Source organism: Salmo salar, chromosome 22 (assembly GCF_965601325.2).
Source record: "Salmo salar chromosome 22, fSalSal1, whole genome shotgun sequence".
NCBI classification, from domain to species: Eukaryota; Metazoa; Chordata; class Actinopteri; order Salmoniformes; family Salmonidae; genus Salmo; species Salmo salar.
Genome location: NC_138312.1, coordinates 26,600,796 through 26,624,751, shown reverse-complemented (window position 1 = coordinate 26,624,751; position 23,956 = coordinate 26,600,796). Strand labels below are relative to the sequence as shown.

The following is a 23,956-nucleotide window of genomic DNA, read 5'->3' as shown; positions in this document are numbered from 1 at the left end:
TGAATACGGGCTGACGATACAGCAGCTCCCTCTCTCTCCCTCTCTTCCCAAGCATTCCATTATGTGTTTGGATAATACACACTTCCTGTTTAGCACTGGGGATTAGAACCTTGAATAACTGTAGAAAATCATTTTCAATATTCAGTAATTATATTAAGTTGGTTTAAAAAAAAAAAAAAATTCAAAGCAAAAGGTGGTTTATTGTAATACATATTTGGGTTGTTAATAAGACTGGTATTTGACAGGTATGCTTTAATACCAACACAGAGGTATAATATTTCATATTTAACCCCTCACACTATAGCCATGTGACATTCCTTTCACTCTTTCATGGATGTTCTCTGACAGAGGATTCAGAGTTCACACTGCCTCAATGCGCACACACACACACACACACACACACACACACACACACACACACACACACACACACACACACACACACACACACACACACACACACACACACACACACACACACACACACACACAGTCACACAACTCCGCCTGTCTAACTATCTGTCTGTAGTTAAACACATGTCGCTTTCAGTTCTCTCAAATGCATCTCATCTTGAATGTTGTTATTGACGTTGATTTAGTTTCACATTGATTGGGACTGTGATTTTTTGTGTTAGATAGTTTATATACTGTGTTTTCACTCTCCTGTCTTCCTCCTTCGATGTAATGAAATACCAAACCAATACAAACAGACTCTCCATCATGATGGAAATTATAATTTTATATTGTGGGTTTTCAGACAGCATCTGTCCAGAGGAGACATGCCTGTTTGTTGGTATGTGTGAGCTATTTTCTCTAGTGTCTGGTACTGATGGGCGACCCGTTACTGGTAAAGATTGACAACATTCTGTGATTCCCAGTAAATGGTCTGTGTTGGCCAACTACCAAGTCTGTAATGGAATCCTGCTGCGTTCAGCATTGCCGACAGGTGCTTGCACCCATCCCAATCCCGTAACATTTCCCGACAGTGCATGTTTTCCCATTACGGCCGCTGGAAAAGCCATCCACACCGGCACAGGGGTTGTTGTCATGTGAGATATAAGTTTGGCTGGTTTGAGAGAGAGGCACTAGCTATGTCAGGGGTGGGTTGGGGGGTTAAGCTGTGCTTGGCTGGTCCAGAGTTATGAGAGTAGATTTGTTGTGTTGGTCCTGTTTCATTTGGTGTCACAGCAGGCGTTGGATAGAGGCCAGGAGTATGAGGTGGAGACTGAAAACATTAGTATTGCTTTTTTGATGGAGGGAATTTTGTGTCAATCACCTGGAACTCTCTTGCTTTGAAGACCTGAGAGGATTTCATTCACAGCAAATATTTCCCAAACTTTTCATTTGTGAAACATATTTTGGAAGTCTTCATAACATACTCCCAATGACATACAAACTATAAGTGGCACGCCTGCTCCCACTACCCACGCTCCAGGGCGCCAGGCTACCCGTCATTATACACACCTGTTACCATCATTACACGCAGCTGTGTTCTTTGGACTAACCTGGACACCCTCAGTTTGTTGATTACCCCTGCATATATGTCTGCTCCTCTGTGTTGTTCCCTGTAGTAGCACTGTTTGTCGTGTCGTGTTTATGTCCAGACGCTGTTCTTGTTCCGTTGCATGTCCGTCAGTATTAAATGGATCACTCCCTGTACCTGCTTCTCATTTCCTGCGTTGGGCGTTACAATAAGTTGTTACGAGCTATATAAACAAGTATGCCATGCTGTGGCGAAAGCTTCAGTTCCGATTCCTTTTACAGTACCTTAATAAGCAGAAAGTAATTGGTTAAATAATGAAGGCGTGACTGAAGAACTCATTGACAACAACTTATGTCACGTTCGTCGTAAGGATGGGACCAAAACGCAGCGGGAATGTGTATGCTCATCTTCTTTATTATGAAGAAAACCAAAATAAACACTAAAACAAAAAACAAACCCATGAAAAAACACCCCTACTAAATAGGACCTCTAATTGGAGGCAACGAGGAACAGCTGCCTCCAATTGAAGGTCAACCCAATAAACTAAACATAGAAATAGAAAGACTAGAACGAATATAGAAATATACTAACATAGAACATTAACCAAAAACCCCGAAACACATAAAACAAACACCCCCTGCCACGTCCTGACCAAACTACAATAGCAAATAACCCCTTTACTGGTCAGGAGCGGGAATGTGTATGCTCATCTTCTTTATTATGAAGAAAACCAAAATAAACACTTAAACAAAAAACAAACCCATGAAAAAACACCCCTACTAAATAGGACCTCTAATTGGAGGCAACGAGGAACAGCTGCCTCCAATTGAAGGTCAACCCAATAAACTAAACATAGAAATAGAAAGACTAGAACGAATATAGAAATATACTAACATAGAACATTAACCAAAAACCCCGAAACACATAAAACAAACACCCCCTGCCACGTCCTGACCAAACTACAATAGCAAATAACCCCTTTACTGGTCAGGAGCGGGAATGTGTATGCTCATCTTCTTTATTATGAAGAAAACCAAAATAAACACTTAAACAAAAAACAAACCCATGAAAAAACACCCCTACTAAATAGGACCTCTAATTGGAGGCAACGAGGAACAGCTGCCTCCAATTGAAGGTCAACCCAATAAACTAAACATAGAAATAGAAAGACTAGAACGAATATAGAAATATACTAACATAGAACATTAACCAAAAACCCCGAAACACATAAAACAAACACCCCCTGCCACGTCCTGACCAAACTACAATAGCAAATAACCCCTTTACTGGTCAGGATGTGACAGTACCCCCCCCCCCCCCAAAAAGGTGCAGACCCCGGATGCACCTCAAACGAAAAAACACAAAAATAAACCCCAAAACAAAAAGAATCCCAAACTAAAGGGAGGGAAGGGAGGGAGGGGGGGCACTGTCACCGACGGTTCTTGTGCTACACCCCCCCCCCCCAATCCTCCACTATGGAGGTGGCTCAGGCTCCGGCCTTAGTCCCCAACCTAACCTGTCCACCCCCGCTGAAGGCTCAGGGCTGAGGCGCGTCGCTGGAGACCTCGGGCTGATGCGCGTTGCTGGAGACCTCGGGCTGATACGCGTCGCTGGAGACCTCGGACTGGAGGGCGACTCTGGGAGCTCCGGACTGGAGAGCGACTCTGGGAGCTCCGGACTGTAGGGCGACTCCGGGAGCGCCTGTTCCGGACTGTAGGGCGACTCTGGCTGCGCCGGTTCCGGACTGTAGGGCGACTCTGGCTGCGCCGGTTCCGGACTGGAGGGCGACTCTGGCTGCGCCGGTTCCGGACTGGAGGGCGACTCTGGCTGCGCCGGTTCCGGACTGGAGGGCGACTCTGGCTGCGCCGGTTCCGGACTGGAGGGCGACTCTGGCTGCGCCGGTTCCGGACTGGAGGGCGACTCTGGCTGCGCCGGTTCCGGACTGTAGGGCGACTCTGGCTGCGCAGGCTCCGGACTGTAGGGCGACTCTGCAGGCTCCGAACTGTAGGCCGTCTCTGCAGGTTACGGACTGTAGGCCGTCTCTGCAGGCTCCGGACTGTGGGCCGTCTCTGCAGGCTCCGGACTGTGGGCCGTCTCTACAGGCTCCGGACTGTGGGCCGTCTCTACAGGCTCCAGACTGTGGGCCGTCGCTGCAGGCTCCAGACTGTGGGCCGTCGCTGCAGGCTCCAGACTGTGGGCCGTCTCTGCAGGCTCCGGACTGTGGGCCGTCTCTGCAGGCTCCGGACTGTGGGCCATCTTTGCAGGCTCTGGACTGTGGGCCGTCTCTGCAGGCTCTGGACTGTAGGACATCGCCGGAAGCACTAGACGGGGAACTGTCACCGGAAGCTCTGGACAGGGACTGCACACTGAAGGCCTGATGCGTGGGGCTGGCATTGGAGGCGCCAGACTATTTACACGCACCACAGGGCTAGTGCGAGGAGCAGGAGCAGGACGTACTGGACTGGGCTGACGCACTGGAGGCCTGGTGCGTGGTGCTGGCTTTGGAGGCACCAGACTGGAGACACGCACCTCAAGGCTAGTGCGAGGAGCAGGAACTGGATACACCGGGCCATGAACAAGCACTGGAGGTCTGGAGTGCACAGCCTGCACAACCCGTCCTGGCTGGGTGGTAACAGTAGCCCTGCACGAGTGGAGTGCTGGCACAGGGCGAACTGGGCTGTGCAGAGGCCTGATGGCTGCCGTGCATAGAGCAGGCGCAGGGTAGCCTGGGCCTAGGAGACGCACTGGTGGCCAGATGTGCTGCGCAGGCATACTCCTACCTGGCTGGATGCCCACTCTAGCACGGCACTTGCGAGGGGCTGGGATCGCTCTCACCGGACTGTGCGTGCATATGGGCGAGATCGTGTGCACTTCCGCATAGAGGCGCTCTCATGATCCGCTGCTCCCCATAATAAGCACGGGGAGTTGGCTTAGGTCTATTACCTGACCTGGCCACTCTTCCCGTGTGCCCCCCCAACTTTTTTTATTGGGGCTGCCTCTCACACTTGCCAATCTGCGCGTATAATGCCTCGTAATGACGCCGCTCCGCCTTGGCTGCCTCCAGCTCCTCCTTAGGTCGCTGCTACTCCCCAGCCTGGTGCCAAGGTCCTGCCCCGTCCAAAATGTCCTCCCATGTCCATGACTCCAAATCCCTCTGCTGCTCCTTCCTCCGCTGCTTGGTCCATTGGTGGTGGGTAGTTCTGTCACGTTCGTCGTAAGGATGGGACCAAAACGCAGCGGCAATGTGTATGCTCATCTTCTTTATTATGAAGAAAACCAAAATAAACACTTAACAAAAAACAACGACGAAAAAACTGTCCTGTAAGGCACACAGCTTACATACGGAACAACTACCCACAAAAACCCATGAAAAAACACCCCTACTAAATAGGACCTTCAATTAGAGGCAACGAGGAACAGCTGCCTCCAATTGAAGGTCAACCCAATAAACTAAACATAGAAAAGAAAGACTAGAACGAACATAGAAATATACTAACATAGAACATTAAACCTAAAACCCCGAAACACATAAAACAAACACCCCTTGCCACGTCCTGACCAAACTACAATAACAAATAACCCCTTTACTGGTCAGGACGTGACAACTTAGCTCTACGCATTTCCTGGTCCTTAAAGGCATAATGGCGCTCTTGCCTACTACTTACTAAAACTACATACTGTGTACTAATAGTACTATAGACTATTTAGAATGTACTGTTTAGTAAAAACATATGCACTAAGCAACAAATAACAACATATTACTCATCCTTGCTGAGAAGGCGTCATGTAATGCGCAATTGTGCGTTCCCCACCTTTCGTTCATATTGTAGTTCTTGTCCCCTATTCTGATTATCAGCTGTTGTCAAACACACTTGGTCGTGAAAAGACGATTCTCTTCCTCAATAGTGTGCAGCAAAATTCTACGAAATGAAAAGCCTAAATGAGTACGGCATCCTGGCAATTAAAGCATACTCAGGTTTCAAACTTTCACATACTGTAAAACTTAACATTTTGGCATACCTTAAAGGCTACTATTTAGAACATAAATATTGTCATTCGGACATGGCCAATAACTTACAGCAAAATAAATACAATTTCACATTTGTTCTAATGAAATGTAGCCTTGAATTTGTTCTAAATGTTCCAAGTTCCGACAGTCTATCTGTTATCCATTTTAAGCACAGGTAGCTATATTTTATTTACAAAGCCTACTGTACCTGGTTATGGCATGGTGAACCATCACTGTAAAAGGAAGTGTAACCATAGCTTAGGTGGTCTACATCTTCTCCAGAAACAATATCAGGTCATAGGAAACTCCTTATAAGCCTTTGAAGCACTAGCTGTTCTTGGGAGATGTGTTCTTTGGCAGCCGTTTGGGCTGAGTTCCTCTTTATTGCATGACAGGGACACCTGCTGGGAGAGGAGAGAAAACAACTGCTCCTCATGAGGCTTCAACAGTACCAAGAGTTTGTGTTCTAACCTACTTCTAAAGGAAGAAGCCCTCTGTAATGAAGTACAAACATTGCAAAGTGTTTAGACAAATCCCAGGGATGTTGAAGTTGAGGATAACATACAGCGGGACACGATACATTGTCTCTCTCTGAGTGAAATAACATACAGGAAAATACTGTCAGTTGATCAACCACACACAGGGTGTAGTGGGTTGTTGATCATACTACAGCTGAAAAACACGTCTATACCTGCCAGTTATTACTGTGAAATAAAGGAGTTTTAAACATATTTGACCCTTTGGATCAAACCTGGAATGGATCAAACAGGTCAAGAGGACTGATTAGGTCAAAGTGAAGTGATGCAGTATGTACATAGTAAGGCTACCAATCCTTATGGATTCAGCATAGATTATTTTCTATGTATTTATTTATTTTTCCCAAATGGCAAAAAGTATAACTATAAGATATTCCACAAATGTAAAGGGTTATGTGTGTTAGGATTAAACCATGCTAGTTAGTTAGCGTTCCGTTTTACCCTGTTCTTGAAGGGATGTGAGTTTTGGAATTAGAGGGACCATGTGTGTGAGGAGGGCCTGTGGTGCTGTGGGAGTGGGCTGGGCCTACACACACACACACACACACACACACACACACACACACACACACACACACACACACACACACACACAAAACACACACACACACACACACACACACACACACACACACACACACACACAGGGGATCAGAGGCAGAGCGGCTCTCACCCCTGCCTCCCTTTGATCTGTGTCCCTAGGCCTGCCTGGCTGCCTGCTTTGCACCGCACCACGCACGCTGACACCACGCACGCTGACACCACGCACGCTGACACCACGCACGCTAACACCACGCACGCTGACCCCACGCACGCTGACACCACGCCAAGCTGACACCACGCCAAGCTGACACCACTCACGCTGACACAACGCACGCTGACACCACGCCAAGCTGACACCACGCCAAGCTGACACCACGCACGCTGACACCAGGCTACGCTGACACCACGCTACGCTGACACCACGCACGCTGACACCACGCCAAGCTGACACAACGCACGCTGACACCATGCACACTGACACCACGCCTGCTGACACCACGCTACGCTCGCAACGCTAGCGACTTCCCCAACTGTCTAACAGAGATAAGCCAGGGGAGACTCCAAACTGCCGCTGCCGCTCTTCTCTTCCATTAGCGAGCACTGACGCTTCTTTAAAAATGGGATGAATTCTATTTAAGACGCCAACATTAGTCATTGCCAGAAAGAGGGAGAGAGAGAGAGATGGAGGGAACAATCTAGAGGCTCTGACTCCATTCCTCCCCCTCTCTGACTTCTAACAAGACATCCTGCACCTGAATACCAATGAGAGAGGGAGACTCATGTAGTCCCCCACATTATTAAAAGTTGGGCATTAAGCCTCTCACCAGGCACCATGTCAGCTGGCAAGCTCTACTGACAAGAAATCAAAGGGGATGAGTACATAGCCTGCATTCATAGCTCAGCCTCTCGCAGAGCAAGAGGGGGAATACATAGACGTTAATTAGAACTTCCATTAAAACAAATACTGTTTCAATTTGGCAAGTATAAAAAAAGATATAAGAGGCTTAAAAAAAAGAAAGAGATCTGCTGTTGGCAGCTGCCAAGAGAATCATGAGAGTGTAAATCATATCCACTGGCTATATGTTTTAGCATAGATTATTAGGGCTTGCTGCTTGTTTAACACGTCTGAACTCGGAGGAAAGGATTGCTGGTATCACAAATATACAAGCACAAACATTGGCGATATGGGGCTTTGTCTGTGTTTAGCTATGTATCAGATGGAATGGTGTTTTAGGTGCTTTTAGCGTGGGTATTTTATGTGATGCAAAGGTCAAATGTTTTTCCCAAACAGGCTTGTACTCTCCTTACCAGTTAATGGGCTCTCTATCTGTGGTTGGTTCCATGCCTGCGTTCTCTATACCTCAACCTCTAACCCCCCTAGAGCAGCTAAGTGAAACCAATACGCTCTTTGCTTCTCGTTTCAAAGAAATATCTTTGGATGTGGTTTCATTTATTTATTATCTACCAACCTTTCCCCTTCTCTTTTTTTGACAACTCTTGCCAATAGTACGTCTACTCTCTCTTTCGCTCTCTCTCTCTCTCGCTCTCTCTCTCGCTCTCTCTTTCTCTCTCTCTTTCTCTCTCCGTCGCTCTCGCTCTCCCCCTGGAGAGGCAGCTCTTCTCCCCACACCCAGATGAAAGGCTATGGCGGACAATAAAAATGCTATTTAAATGCAAGGGTGTTGTGTGCGGGTAAGAGATATTTCCTGCAGAAAGTGAGCTGTTGCATCCTGATAAATAGTCAATATAAAGGAATGCGATTTACATTTATCTTGCAGAGGCAGCCAATATACATTTCAGTAAATTCTAGAAGTTGATGATTGAAGTAGGACATGACTGAGACGGATTCACGTGTGTCCCACACAGACAAAATGACTATAAGATGGAGAATGGTATTGCCTTTATTAAAGTGTAGGCACATCGATCCTATCTTGAATACCAATTACACACCGGCGTACACTGTGGAACATACCGAAGAAGTTTTATTCCATAGATTTGTGGCATTATTTTCTCTACTCTATTTCATATTATTATAACCAAGTGTTACTATTATTATTATTAATATTCACAGTCTCTTACCTTCCACTTGTTGGAGCGGGAAGTGTTAATGCTGAGGCAGGTGAAGTGAAGTCTGGTGTATGAGGTATGCACACTGTTGTGACCTCTGTGGAAGGGGTCAGGGGGTGGCAGGGTCGCAGCAGGGCCGGGCTGCAGTCAACCTGCCTTGCTAGCCGTCTGGAGGTTGGGGATGTTGTCTGGCTGCATGTGTTTCCTGTTAGTTCCAGATGCCTCTCTGACAGGTGCATGGACGTGATTAATACTCTGTCTCTGGCCATATCTCACTCTCTCTCTCTCTCTCTCTCTCTCTCTCTCTCTCTCTCTCTCGCTCTCTCTCTCTGTCTCTCTGTCTCTCTGTCTCTCTGTCTCTCTGTCTTGTCTCTCGCTCTCTCTCCCTCTGTATTTCTCTCTCCCTCTGTATTTCTCTTCCTCCTTCTCGTGGGCCAGTTAAATTAGAATATGTGAGGTGGTTTGGTCCCCAGCTGGTTGTCTGGTGTAGCAGCCCGCTCCTCTCAGTATCCAGCTGAGAGCTATTTCACTATTTATTTACATGTAATTATGACTATGAGGTGCAGATATTAACACTGTCAAGAACAATTTGACCTGACATTTTTCACTAGGCCTGGCTCCTGCTGGTTTTAGCAAACAACCCCCCCCGCGCGCTCCCCGATCCGCCTCGCTTTCCTCTCCGAGCTGCTCCCTCACACACACAGCCCTGCCTCACTGAAACCTCTCTGCTGGAATCAGAAAATCTGCCGTTTAATTTGGCAGAAGCGCCGGTGCGAGGTGAGTTGCAGTGTGTGTGTGCGTGCGTGTGTGTCTGTGTGTGTGTTTGTATTGGAGTGGGTTGCTCTTGTTCCTGGTGGCTGAATCCATCCCATAGTAACTCAAGCATATCACTAGCAGAGAATAGAGGATTGCTCCCCACACGTTCTCCAATTGCAGCCCAATAGACGTAACCTCTGGTTAGTGAGGGGCCCTGCATGCACAGTGGGCCGTTTAGGAGGGAGTCCTTTCTCTGGCTAGTAGCAAGCAGCTGTGCTCCATTGAACACAAGGATAGACAAGACGCGTGGGGGCGGGGAATGGGTCAGAGAAGAAAATGTATTTAATCAAATCTATTACAAAGCTATTATTCTCCATTTACATTTGATGAAATATTGCTTGCTACATCCATTTGTTGACCAAAATATAAGCTTGTTTTACTACAATGTTTGTAAACAAGGTAAACACCGTATAGCCCCAAAACATGGTTACAATTATACATTTGATATCATAGATGGTCAGTCCTTGCAACTATAGCTCTTTCTATGAATTTGAGAGTGGTTCCGTTTCTCCAGCCCCATCCCATTGCAAAACAGGGGGTGGGGAGCATGCTTTGTAATGGTTTCAATGAAGGATTCTAGCTTTAGTATCTTGTGGAATTTCGTTTGATATTCTGTTTGTTTAAGTCTCCAGTTTAGCTGTTTGAAAAATGGTGCAGCTCAGTGTTTGTGGGGAGAAGTGTTAGAGAGCGGAGTAGAGAGTCTGGGGGACACTGTGGTAGTATGGCTAATGTTGTGAGAAGTGACAGCTTGTTCCAATGCCCGCTAATCATCCTCATCTGTGCCCGGCATGTCAATGCCCAGAATCTGTCAATGCCAATCAGGCACTTAATTGAACACAATTAACACCCCCCTTCCGTGCCATACACCCCACACTCTTCAAATACCTATTTCTCTCTCTCTCTTTCCCTCCACTCTCTCTACTCCCCATCCTCCCCCTCTCTTCCTCCTGTCTCTGTCTCTCCTTAGCATTGGCGGCGGAAGACACTTTTCACTTTTGATTAACGTGCCGCGGCCAATTAACGCGCTGACACGCAGGCCAGGGCCCGTCATCTGCTGTCTGCCACCAACGCTGCCGTCTGCGTCCTGGCCCCACACTGCTCCCACCACCTCCACCGTGACCAAAACGCTTTCATTCAATTTATGCAATCTCTGTTATTTTTAAATAATCATTTTGTCTGCCTAGATGAGGGGCCTTACTGCCTGCTGAGCTGCCCCTCTCATGTGAGGAGGAGGGATGAGGGGGAGGGGGGGCTGGACTTGGGGTTGCACTGCTCTATTGACTCTTTAGAAAGAATCCTTGATCTTTAAGTACTTTATTCTCTTTCCTAGTTGTTTTCAAAATGAAGGAATTTATGCTGTTTATTTGATTTGTAAGTTTGACTTCATTTTGTTCATCGCAAAATCATTTTACCCTGCATTCTTGAATTGACCAGTAAAATAAGGTTTCAATTAGATTTGGAGTAATATGGGATTCAAAGTATTTTTTCGACCAGTTCTCAGAAATAATTTTCAAATATTCCGTATTTGATATGGAATATTCCTAATCATTTTAGTCATTGCACAAGTTTGAATTATTTTCTATTAACATGTATTTGGTTCCTCAATAACCCAACACTAACCACACAGTATACTCAATTTACTTGACTTATAGGTCAGTGAATTCAACCATATATTTAATCTCTGTAATCACACCCACAGGACTGGCCTTGAAAAATCGACCCAAATCTGGTGTCATCATCATCCCTGATCTTAAGTCATTCCCAGCTGAGGCGTGTATCAGCCAGGCAGATCTGCCAAGGTGGGAGATGTTATTCTGTGCCCCTCGGGATAACTTCCAGACATTTGGAGTGCTTATTTTCTCCTCTCTGCCCCGGTGACCTCTGCCGAACTTAAAGGTACATCTTGCGGGCATTCGATTTGGGCAGAACGGGAGCTATCGGTGAGAGGGGAGCTAATCCAGTCTTGCGCAGATTAAGAGCAGAGTTTGTGGAGTGGGGTGTATTGGCGCGGGCGCCGGTGCCGGGAATGGAACACAGGGCTGTCCTATCAGCTCTCCAGGCAGGCTGGCCCTCAGGCCAACTTTAGTCCTAGAGGAGTCTTTGTACTTCCCAAATCCTCTCTCTCACACTCTCTCTTTCTGTCTCCTCTCCTCTTTCCCCTCGTTTTATATCTCTTTCTCTCTTTTGCTTATACTGTATCACTATTTCTTTCAGATGCAAAAACTTTGTCTGTGAAATATTTTAGTGAAAATGAAAAAATGTACAGGTATAGTGAACATTTTCATCTGTCTGTGGGTAGTGCAGGTCACTGGATTAACAGGTGCATTCTGACCTGATCAAATTCAATGACATGTTTATTGTCACATGCTGTAGAGTAACAGTGAAATGCTTACTTACAGACCCTTCCCAACAATTCAGAACCCAGTCAAATAAAATAAAAACAATAATAATAATAATAATAATAATAATAACAGAAAAAAAATATATAGTATCACAAGGAATATATAGCACTGGTACCCCATGCTATATACATGGGGTACCAGTACTGTGTCGATGTGCAGGGCTATGAGGTAATTGAGGTAGATATGTACATACAGTGCATTCGGAAAGTATTCAGACCCCTTGACTTTTTCCACATTTTGTTACGTTACAGTCTTAGGGTTGTTGTCCTGTTGGAAGGTGAACCTTCACCCCAGTCTGGGGTCCTGAGCACTCTGGAGCAGGTTTTCATCAAGGATCTCTCTGCTCCGTTCATCTTTCCCTCGATCCTGACTAGTCTCCCAGTCCCTACCACTGAAAAACATCCCCACAACATGATGCTGCCACCATCATGCTACACCGTAGGGATGGTGCCAGGTTTCCTCCAGATGTGACGCTTGGCATTCAGGCCAAAGAGTTCAATCTTTGTTTCATCAGACCAGAGAATCTTGTTTCTCATGGTCTGAGAGTCCTTTAGGTGCCTTTTGGCAAACTCCAAGCAGGCTGTCATGTGCCTTTTACTGAGGAGTGGCTTCCGTCTGGCCACTCTACCATAATGGCCTGATTGGTGGAGTGCTGCAGAGATGGTTGTCCTTCTGGAAGGTTCTCCTATCTCCACAGAGGAACTCTAGAGCTCTGTCAGAGTGACCATCGGGTTCTTGGTCACCTCCCTGACCAATGCCCTTCTCCCCCAATTGTTTAGTTCAGCCAGGCAGCCAGCTCTAGGAAGAGTCTTGGTGGTTCCAAACTTCTTCCATTTAAGAATGATGGAGGCCACTGTGATCTTGGGGACCTTCAATGCTGCAGACATTTTTTGGTACCCTTCCCCAGATCTGTGCATCAACACAATCCTGTCTCGGATCTCTATGGACAATTCCTTCGACCTCATGGCTTGGTTTTTTGCTCTGACATGCACTGTCAACTGTGGGACCTTATATAGACAGGTGTGTGCCTTTCCAAATCATGTCCATTCAATTGAATTTACCACAGGTGGACTCCAATCAAGTTGTAGAAACATCTCAAGGATGATCAATGGAAACAGGATGCAACTGAACTCAATTTCGAATCTCGTTGCAAGGGGTCTGAATACTTAAGTAAATAAGGCATTTATGTTTTTTATGTTTTATAAATCAGCAAACATTTCTAAAAACCTGTTTTCGCTTTGTTATTATGGGGTATTGTGTGTAGATTGATAAAAAATATATATTTTCAATCAATTTTAGAATAAGGCTGTAACGTAACAAAATGTATAAAAAGTCAAGGGGTCTGAATACTTTCCGATCACTGTAGGTAGGGGTAAAGTGACTAGGCAACAGGATAGATAATAGACAGTAGCAGCAGCATATGTGATGAGTGTGTATGTGTGTGTGTGGTGATTATGTGTGAGTGAGTGAGTGAGTGAGTGAGTGAGTGAGTGAGTGAGTGAGTGAGTGAGTGAGTGAGTGAGTGAGTGAGTGAGTGAGTGAGTGAGTGAGTGAGTGAGTGAGTGAGTGAGTGAGTGAGTGAGTGAGTGTATGTGTTGGAGTGTCAGTGTAAGTATGTGTGAGTGTGTGGGGAGAGTCCAGTGTGTGGGGAGAGTCCAGTGTGTGGGGAGAGTCTAGTGTGTGGGGAGAGTCCAGTGTGTGGGGAGAGTCCAGTGTGTGTGCAAAAAGGATCAGTGCAGATAGTCCGGGTAGTTTTGATTAACTGTTCAGCAGTCTTATGGCTTAGAGTAGAAGCTGTTCAGCAGTCTTATGGCTTAGAGTAGAAGCTGTTCAGCAGTCTTATGGCTTAGAGTAGAAGCTGTTCAGGAGTCTTATGGCTTAGAGTAGAAGCTGTTCAGGAGTCTTATGGCTTAGAGTACAAGCTGTTCAGGAGCCTTATGGCTTAGAGTAGAAGCTGTTCAGGAGTCTTATGGCTTAGAGTAGAAATTGTTCAGCAGTCTTATGGCTTAGAGTAAAAGCTGTTCAGGAGTCTTATGGCTTAGAGTAGAAGTTGTTCAGGAGTCTTATGGCTTAGAGTAAAAGCTGTTCAGGAGTCTTATGGCTTAGAGTAGAAGCTGTTCAGGAGTCTTATGGCTTAGAGTAGAAGCTGTTCAGGAGTCTTATGGCTTAGAGTAGAAGCTGTTCAGGAGTCTTATGGCTTAGAATAGAAGCTGTTCAGGAGTCTTATGGCTTAGAGTAGAAGCTGTTCAGCAGTCTTATGGCTTAGAGTAGAAGCTGTTCAGCAGTCTTATGGCTTAGAGTAGAAGCTGTTCAGGAGTCTTATGGCTTAGAGTAGAAGCTGTTCAGGAGTCTTATGGCTTAGAGTAGAAGCTGTTCAGCAGTCTTATGGCTTAGAGTAGAAGCTGTTCAGCAGTCTTATGGCTTAGAGTAGAAGCTGTTCAGCAGTCTTATGGCTTAGAGTAGAAGCTGTTCAGCAGTCTTATGGCTTAGAGTAGAAGCTGTTCAGGAGCCTTTTGGTCCAAGACTTAGCACTCCGGTACCGTTTCCCGTGCGGTAGCAGAGAGAACAGTCTATGACTTGGGTGGCTGGAATCTTTGAACAATTTTAGGGCCTTCCTCTGACACCGCCTGGTATAGAGGTCATGGATGGCAGGGAGTTCAACCCCATTGATGTACTGGTCCGTACACACTACCCTCTGTAGCGCCTTGCGGTCGGATGCTGAGTAGTTGCCATACCAAGCTGTGATGTAGCCAGTCAAGATGCTCTCAATGGTGCAGTTGTAGAACTTTTTAAAGATCTGAGGGCCCATGCCAAATCTTTTCAGCCTCCTTAGGGGGAAGCGGTGTTGTCGTGCCCTCTTCACGACTGTGTTGGTGTGTTTGGACCATGAGGTCCTTAGCAAAGTGGACACCAAGGAACTTGAAACTCTCTGTGGTCAGTCAAGGGTTAAGATGAGCATAGCACATTACATGACTGTAAAGATATAATGTAAATATTGTTTAGGGATATTACATTGGGTGCTTCATAAGTAGTGATAATGAAGGGTATTAAATAACAATGTGACGAAGGCATCTCTTTGAAACTGTGGTTTGAATATGTCACTGTGGGGAATTTAGTGTAAGAAAATTATGACATTTTTTCCTCTTTTGTCGTAGCCTAAGGAAATATTGCCTTTCGCTTTTTCAGTCAGTCAACTTCCTCACAACAAGTTACATTTTATTCTGGAAGGAAATTCAACAAAGAGCAAAGGCTCGTCAAACATTTAAGCAGACACAAAAATATAATTTGACTGTTAAGGAAATTAGCAGGGTATGAAAGAACCTCTTTTTGTGTCACAAATGCTCTATTTGTTTATCTGAAAGGATGCACATTGTATCAACTTCCAGTTCTCCATTCACTCCGCCGCGGGGCTGGAGGGCTCAGAAGTTGAGAGAATTAATTAGTTTTTTATTATTATTTATAAAGTAATCTATCTGTAGAGAGCGAGGCAGGGAACGCCCTGGAGCAGTGTCCTTTAAACTGCTCCTGTCTCACATTATCTCCTCCAACAGCCCTAGCACAAAGTCAAACAACAAACGAACACTGAGGACGCTGTACGGAGAGACAGAGGGAGGAGGAGGGAGGCAGGGGTGTAGTGGAGGGCTGTTCTGAAAGAGAGTGAGGGTGTTAGTTAAGTGTGTATTGAGTGGTGTTGTTCTGAAGCAGAGCCGGTCTAAAGGCCTGTTGAGGGTATGTTTTACACCCTGCAGCTGATACTCAGCATCATCCATATCTCCACCCACATCAGATAATAAGGGGAAGTGGTGAAATGGCATTGATTTTTGTTTAGCTGTGTGAAAGCAGTAGGACATTACAGATAGCTAATATGAACCAGGCTCAATCGAGGAGCTTACCTTTCCCCCCTCCAGCAAAAGTTGACCAAAATCATCTGAGTGATTTTACGAGAGGCATCTCTAGGATACAACCTTCCAGACACATGGTTACATACACCTTCCTCTCTTTTTTTAAAACGGCAAACTTCTTTGCAATCTTGAAGAAAAAAAAAATCTATTATAAAATTGTCCATGAAAGTAGCCTTCTCTTTTGAGGAGCTAGTTAAACCTATGAATAGTAATAAGGCTGATTCGAGCACAGCACCTGATTGTTGGCCGCTTCATTATTTCATGTTTAAATAAGGAAGTGATGTAATCAAGCTTCAATTAACTGATTACTATATCTGGCCCACCCCTCCAGCTGTCTCCCTGGACCCCCGACTAGCACTTCCCCACACCCACATCACATGACCAGCACATCTTAGCCCAGCACAGCATAGTAAGTACATCACAGCCCAGCACAACACAGCAGGGGACAGGAGGTTCCACACTGAGTCTGTTCTGCAGCTCCGGTCCATATGGGAGGGAGCATCCCATGTGTCCTGCATGCAGAGAGCCATGATTCTCCCTCTCATGGATACATGTCACATGTTCTGTATAAATAAGTGGTGGCGTTGGAGGAGGCTGGGAGTTTCCATGCTGATAGAACTAACATGAGGAAATCGCTAACCAGCCTTTATGTCTCTGATGTGCCTCAAGTGCTTCATATTTCCTCAGATACTTTTTTTTTTCAGAATATGATTAATTTGTGGAATAAGATCCATTTTCCCTATGCGGTGTGTGTGTCTGGCTATGCATTGCTGAGCAGTATGACTGCATACGTATGCAGTGAAGAAGTTCTACAGTATAAAGGTTTCTTAGATGTCCACTCTGGAGATTGACTGGAGCCCTGTCCTTCTCTAGGATATTTTGCACCACAGCACCAGCTCTGTGAACTGTGTTTAAACCTTTTGTGTGTGTGTGTGTGTGTGTGTGTGTGTGTGTAACCACCTCCATGATGAGCTAATTGGTTTAGCAGCCAAAGCGCCAAAGGCCAGCCCAGCGTAGCGAGACACAACGTAAACCTGATGTTGAGGAGGATGCTTCCATGCAATAGAAGGGAAGCATATGTGGGACCAATTCCCCCATTAAGAGTCTCCCCCTCTGCTTTCCTAAAAGGGAAACATAAGTCTAATTCAACATTTTAAGTGTAGGGCAGAAGCTCAGTAGAAACATCCATCTGCACTGCGTTGTGGTGATGCCTGTGCCTCTAGTCTAATGGAGATAATAACATTCACAGCACTACTGGATTATTATTTGTTAACTCATGATTGTGTACAGATGTAGGATCTTAATTTGAACCAGTTTGCTACAGTAGGAAAATTATCCTACAGCAACAGGAAATGTAAATGATTATGTGGATTATAATTATGGACATTTTTTGTAGGATTTGATAGGGCAAACAAGTCTGAAATTTCTAAATGGAAATTACAATCTTTAAAAGTTGTTTAAACCTCAAATACACTGCAAGTTTGCATTTCCTGCTATGCCTACATCTGTAGAGGAATATGAAATGATATTGCAGAGTATTAAATAAATGCACTCATGCTGTATAAATAGCACTCCTAATACTTACCCTAGCCGTAAATGTAACTTATACTGGCAGTAGGCCCTTCGGTGAGGCTAGTAGAGCCTATTTGTGTGGGGATCTGATCTAAGGGGATCGTTTACTGCTTCCAACTCCATTACTATTCATGAGATGGCTAGGAGCTGGGGATTAGGGACTCCCTCAGTGCTTGTTGTGGTGTGTAGGCCTCAGGCCTCCTCCAGCCCCCAGGCTCTGGGATATACAGGGGCTGTCTGGCACTGCTGGTGGTTCTATAATCACCCTGAGACCCTTCTGTCCCCGCGCTGTCCCCCGCGCTGTCCCCGCGCTCTCCCCCTCGCTGTCCCCACACTGTCCCCGCGCTGTCCCCGTGCTGTTCCCCTCGCTGTCCCCGCGCTGTTCCCCTCGCTGTCCCCCGCGCTGTCCCCACACTGTCCCCGCGCTGTCCCCGTGCTGTTCCCCTCGCTGTCCCTCGCGCTGTCCCCCGCCGTCCCCCGCGCTGTCCCCGCGCTGTCCCCCACGCTGTCCCCGCGCTCTCCCCCTCGCTGTCCCCACACTGTCCCCGCGCTGTCCCCGTGCTGTTCCCCTCGCTGTCCCCCGCGCTGTCCCCCGCCGTCCCCCGCCGTCCCCTCGCTGTCCCCCGCGCTGTCCCCCGTGCTGTCCCCCGCGCTGTCCCCCTCGCTGTCCCCCGTGCTGTCCCCGCGCTGTCCCCCTCGCTGTCCCCCGCGCTGTCCCCCGCGCTGTCCCCCTCGCTGTCCCCCGTGCTGTCCCCGCGCTGTCCCCCTCGCTGTCCCCACGCTGTCCCCCGCGCTGTCCCCCTCGCTGTCCCCCGTGCTGTCCCCGCGCTGTCCCCCTCGCTGTCCCCCTCGCTGTCCCCCGCGCTGTCCCCCGCGCTGTCCCCCGCGCTGTCCCCCGCGCTGTCCCCCGCGCTGTCCCCCTCGCTGTCCCCTCGCTGTCCCCCGCGCTGTCCCCGCGCTGTCCCCCTCGCTGTCCCCCGTGCTGTTCCCCTCGCTGTCCCCCGCGCTGTCCCCTCGCTGTCCCCCGCGCTGTCCCCGCGCTGTCCCCCTCGCTGTCCCCCGTGCTGTCCCCCTCGCTGTCCCCCGTGCTGTCCCCCTCGCTGTCCCCCGTGCTGTCCCCGCGCTGTCCCCCTCGCTGTCCCCACGCTGTCCCCCGCGCTGTCCCCGTGCTGTCCCCGCGCTGTCCCCGTGCTGTCCCCCGCGCTGTCCCCGTGCTGTCCCCCTCGCTGTCCCCCGTGCTGTCCCCGCGCTGTCCCCCTCGCTGTCCCCACGCTAAACACTGAACTCACTGGCACCTCTTTCTTTCCCTCTCTCACCCCATCTCTCTCTCTCACCCCTGTCCTTTTTTAGTGACTTCAAGACTTTTTTGTTGGTCCGTGTTTCAAAGTTAAATAGTTGTTTTTTAAGCTGCCTCTGTACAACTCACTAATGTGATAGCTCACTCAATCCCATCCATGTGTTGTTTAGGACCTAGGCCTCTCTAACCCCCCCCCCCTCTCTGTCTCCCCTCTGCCCTCCCTAGGTGATGAGCATCCTGAGTAACCCCAACGCCGTGCCCTCCCAGTCCCAGCATGACTTCTCCATCTCCCCTCTCCACGGCAGCCTGGAGTCTTCCAACTCCATCTCAGCCAGCTGCAGCCAGCGCTCTGACTCCATCAAGGGGGTGGACAGCCTGGCCTCCTCCCAGTCCTACTGCCCCCCCACCTACAGTGCCACCAGCTACAGTGTGGACCCCGTCACTGCCGGATACCAGTACAGTCAGTATGGACAGAGTAAGTACTGCATCTGCATTTATGTGTGAATGTGAGGAAGTGAGTGTTTGTATGCCTTTCCCATCTGACCTCCTTACCAATACAAGTCTCCTGCATGTCTTCCACCTCATATGAAATGGAACCAGTGGTACTGTAATTAGAGGAAATGGTGCCCACCTCCTGGGCCGAGCTGCCCCCTGACCTTTGACTCCTGGTCTGTCTGATAAAGGCCTATGATTCACCCTCCGGTGCTGCCTGGCTTAGTCACACCCCACTCTGCTCTGCTTAGCTGGGAACAAGGAGAGGGCCACTTCAAAGACACTAACACACCCTGAGGGGCACCCTGTCCTCTTAGCCACCCCTCTCTCTCTCACACACACACACACACACACACACACACACACACACACACACACACACACACACACACACACACACACACACACACACACACACACACCACACACACACACACACACGCACACACCTCGGGACAGGAAACAGGCTGATTAGATTAACATAATTATTGACTGATGCTGTCACAACCCTTCATAAGGGGTAAACTGAACCACACTTCCCCAGCCAGCCTCCCTTTGGTCCTGTTGTATACCTGTGTGTGTGTGTGTGTGTGTGTGTGTGTGTGTGTGTGTGTGTGTGTGTGTGTGTGTGTGTGTGTGTGTGTGTGTGTGTGTGTGTGTGTGTGTGTGTGTGTGTGTGTGTGTGTGTGTGTGTGTGTGTGCGCGTGTGTGCGCATATGCGTGCGTGTGCGTGCGTGCGTGCGTGTGTGTGTATGCCAGTAGCGTTATTATCAGCCAGCTTGCAGAGCAGAGAGACTGATGATGGTGTGGATGTGATCTGATGTGTGCTTAATTAAGACAGTGATTGAGCACAGTGGCTGGCTAATGAACGGAGGAGAGAAAAGAAAGCTGCTGTCTCACTGATGAAAATGATCCAGGATAGGGAGTGTGGAGGGCATGAAATCAGAGATGCTAAGTGTAATGAAGACTGGCACACACGACACACACTGGGACCATGCTGACTGATAGCATGGAGACTCTATGAGGTGGCACATGCCCTGTGCCAAGTCTGTGTCAACCTCAGACAGGGCATGGGAGAGAGAATGATTTTTTTCTAATTATTTCTTTTATTTTACTCTACTTGGTTCTGCCACAACTCATTTTGAACGGAGTATAGAAAGAAAAAGAAAATGACATTGAACAAAAAGGACAGAAAGGGGTGTGTTTGAGGAGTTAGCCACCTGTCAGTGTGTATGTGTGTTTCTTTGTGCGTGTTGTGCATGTATATTTATGTGTGTTTATCCCTCACATGTTCACGTTTATCTGTGTGTCTGTTCTCTCTAGCTGCAGTGGACTACCTGACTAAGAATGTGAGTCTGTCCACCCAGAGGAGGATGAAGCTGGGAGACCACTCTGCTGTCCTGGGACTGCTGCAGGTGGAGACGGGACAGGCCTACTGAAACACTCAGCCTCTGCCTGGCTCCACCCAGTCTAAACTCAACACCCCTTTAACATATACAACCCTGCTGCCCCCCCCCCCCCCCTCCTCCCTGCAGCCTAACCACTGCACCACTCTCTCCCCCTCCCCACCCTGCAGGCAGTCAGGATGTCTCTGTGTATGTCAGAGTGTCTTTTTGCCTCTTGATTATGAGAGGACTTGTCATTAGAACTGCCTTTCCATGGATAACCAACAGGCAGCCCGATCCTCTACCCCAAGACCCCTAAACCGTGGCTCTGCCACTCCCCTGTGCCCTCCTCCCTGATTGGCTCTCAGGCAACCCAGAGATGATGGCCCCAGCCAGCATGGAGAACACTGGGTGCACACTGCAGTCCAGTCCAGCACAACACTCAGAGCCACTTCCAAATGTACTTTGACCTTGTTGTTTATAATAGTTCACTAAGCCAATATCATTCAAATGATTATCACTCTTGTTTTTTTATATCAATATTGTTAATATTATTATTGCTGTTACGATTATGATTAATGTGGTTCTGTTTTTGTTTGTTATTCCCTTCATAGTTATTTTCTCTCTCCGTGTGAAATACTAGCTGATGTCTGAGGTGATGTGGTGGGTTTCAGTGGTGTGTGTGTGTTTGTGTGTTGGTCCAGTCAGAGAGAGAAGCTGATTGTTTTCCAGGCTGTGGTTCCTCTGCCTGTACCCTGAGCTCTAATGTTCGTGAGCGATTTGACCTTCCCACTTTCATATTCAACTTGACATTCCTAAAGAACTTGGCCACTCAGTGGGAAGTCTGGCTGGGCGGATTCTACTGGGAATTAGCAGCGGTTTGGCAGCCAATGGCTTCCCCCCTCCCAACATCCATCCTTAGCTGTACTCCATGGGGAGGAGGGCATTGTTTGTAAAAACAGGATTGGGGAAATTAATGTATTTTGTTTAGAAATATGGACCTTGCCAAGGAGGACTAAACCCCCTACCCAAAAGCTCTATGTGACTTTAACAATTGAAGGAGATTAAACTACAGCAACATAGTGTCAAAGCTAATTATAAATGGCCCTTCTCATTACCAGCCAGGTTTTATATTTTCTTTGTTTAATTAAGACATGAAAGCACATGTAGCTGTTTAACATGTTGGTTTGGACCAGGTGTGCATTCCTCTGAAACATTCCTCTGGAATATTCCTCCACCATGGCTGACTGATGCCAGTCACATTCCTCTGCCCATGATGAGATTAAGAGTAGGCAAACTGTGCCATTCACATGCACTTTGTCAAATCAAATAATCCTTTCAATTGTGAAAGGGCACAGGTAACAGCCCTGGCTGGCCCCCTCTCTGGCTCCGACCGGATCCACCCCCTTCTAATCCCCTGGACATTCAACTCCTGCTTTGACCGACACACTCGCAGAAATGTACAAAAACATTTTTTTTTAAGAATAGCTAATATTAAACATTTGTGTAGCACTCATAGTTGATTTTTGACACAAACTATGTTGGGCTGAATTCTAACTTGAACCTTCACACCAATCTCTCATTTATATCCGTGTATGATTTTTGCTATTTTTTTTGCAAAAGTTGGAGTGAGTTACGTATGCATATTCCAAGTCAGGATTTAGCCCTTTGTCGCCTTTAAATGGAAATTGTACAGTAGCAGGTTGTGTATTGTTTGTTTATAAAGAGTATGTTTTATACTAAAACAACAACAATGTTCAGTGGTAGTTAAGCAAGGGATCTGCGGAAGTCAATGTATTTTATAGTTTTCTTTACTGGTTTCCTTCTGTTGTTTTTGGTTGTGTTATATTATATGAATTTCTTTAAACCAAAATGCAGTGTTTTGAGCCAAGCTAAGTAGGGAATTCTGTATATTAAATTAGGAGAAAATTCCATTAAACTTCCTGAATGGAATAATTGTATAAAAGAGGTTGTTAGTTGAGAGAGAGAGAGAGACCAATTCATTTTGATGGTGACCAGAGGAAAGCTATTATTCCACCTACAAGTGCAGCCAGGACCATTGGAAGGTGTATTCCAGCACTTGATCTTATGGACTCATGATCCGCGTGCAAACCTTACTGTGGACCATTACACATCTGTCTGAACTCTGACCTCCCTCAATGTGAAACATTGTCCAGGGGTTCAGCAGCACAGCTTTGATGCCATGCAGGATGGGGACCTCTCCTGTCAGGGAAAGGAGTCAGAATAGAACAGTTGGCCGGCCAGTGTGTTCTCTGGCTGTGTGTGTGTACAGCCAGGCTCCAGACCACACATCTCCAGTGGAGAACACCTCACTAAAAGTAATGACTCTGAAGCACTGAAACCAGGCTGGTCTGAAAGCTCTGTTTAATGATGCCCCATTATTGTGTATATAAGAAAACAAATATTACTTTTTGGTTTTTGTTTACGCTTCTAGTGTATCAAATCCATTTCTAACACCTGACTCCTGACCTGTTTACTTGCTTTATGGAATCTGTGTTCTGCTTTATCCCCTTTCTGTTCCACATGTGTGTATATTACCTTGGTATAATTTATTCTGCTGTATGAAGTATTAGAGTAGTGGTATTTACTACCTTCAGCCTGTTGGTGTGTTTACTGTAACACTGGCGTAACTGTTATCAATTAAAGAGCTAAAAAAGATTCATTGCTTTGTCCTTTTTTGAGGTTTCATATCAGTTTGAATACAGTATGAAGGTGTCAAATAAAGATTTCAAATTGGTCATTTTTTCTGTAAGGAAAATCATGCCCTCTGAAGTTGAGTATTCAGCCCGGTGGGGATTCATCTGAACTTTTCACCTCTCTTTTCCCTACAATGCACACTTGCTCTGTGTGTAGTGCACACGTGTGCATGCATGGCACATGCACATGTGTGTATTACATTCTATGGGCCTCTGGACCACCTCTGCTTCCATCCCAGTGAGCGGTGTGTGTGAGAGAGCTGAGCAGTCCCAGATCCTAGGGGAGAGAGTGTTGCTAGCTGGGGGAGCTGGTCAGGGCTGCTGCAAGACACAGCTGTAGGAAGTCATTCATTCTGTACACTTTCCAGCTATGATCTCCTCTCCACCCCTGTTGTCTGTCTGTCTGGGGCTCATGTGCTATGCTCTGGAATGGTGTCTGTAAATTATTGCACACAGTCACAGAAAATCGTGGTTGTGTGGTAGGAGCGCTGAGGAATCCATCCAGTTTGGCATTGGGACTGCCAGCTGTGCTGTATATTAACGTCTAGTGAAGGTCCTCTTACCATTACCACTTTTAAATGGCATGTAGATAGCGCTTTAGGTATGTTTAAAATGAAATACAATAATTTAGGAACACTTCCATATTTCAGCAGTCCGTTATCTTAATGTATTATGCAGTTTTATTGATAGAGACTGATGGGAAACGAATGAGAGGATAAATGAGAGTTACATATT

At 46.9% G+C, this 23,956-nt stretch overlaps 1 protein-coding gene across 8 annotated transcripts in view; it reads left to right on the top strand.

The window, feature by feature from the left end:
• Positions 1-23,183, top strand: part of LOC106583049 (paired box protein Pax-7) — a 60,980-nt gene extending 37,797 nt beyond the window's left edge. For all 8 annotated transcript variants that reach the window (XM_014166817.3, XM_014166816.3, XM_014166813.3 and 5 more), the window contains exons 8-9: positions 18,853-19,102; positions 20,443-23,183. In XM_014166817.3, coding sequence (XP_014022292.1) covers positions 18,853-19,102; positions 20,443-20,558 — 366 coding nt within the window. In that variant the 3' untranslated portion in view covers positions 20,559-23,183. The remainder of the gene's footprint in view (positions 1-18,852; positions 19,103-20,442) is intronic.
• The last annotated feature ends 773 nt before the right edge of the window (positions 23,184-23,956 follow it).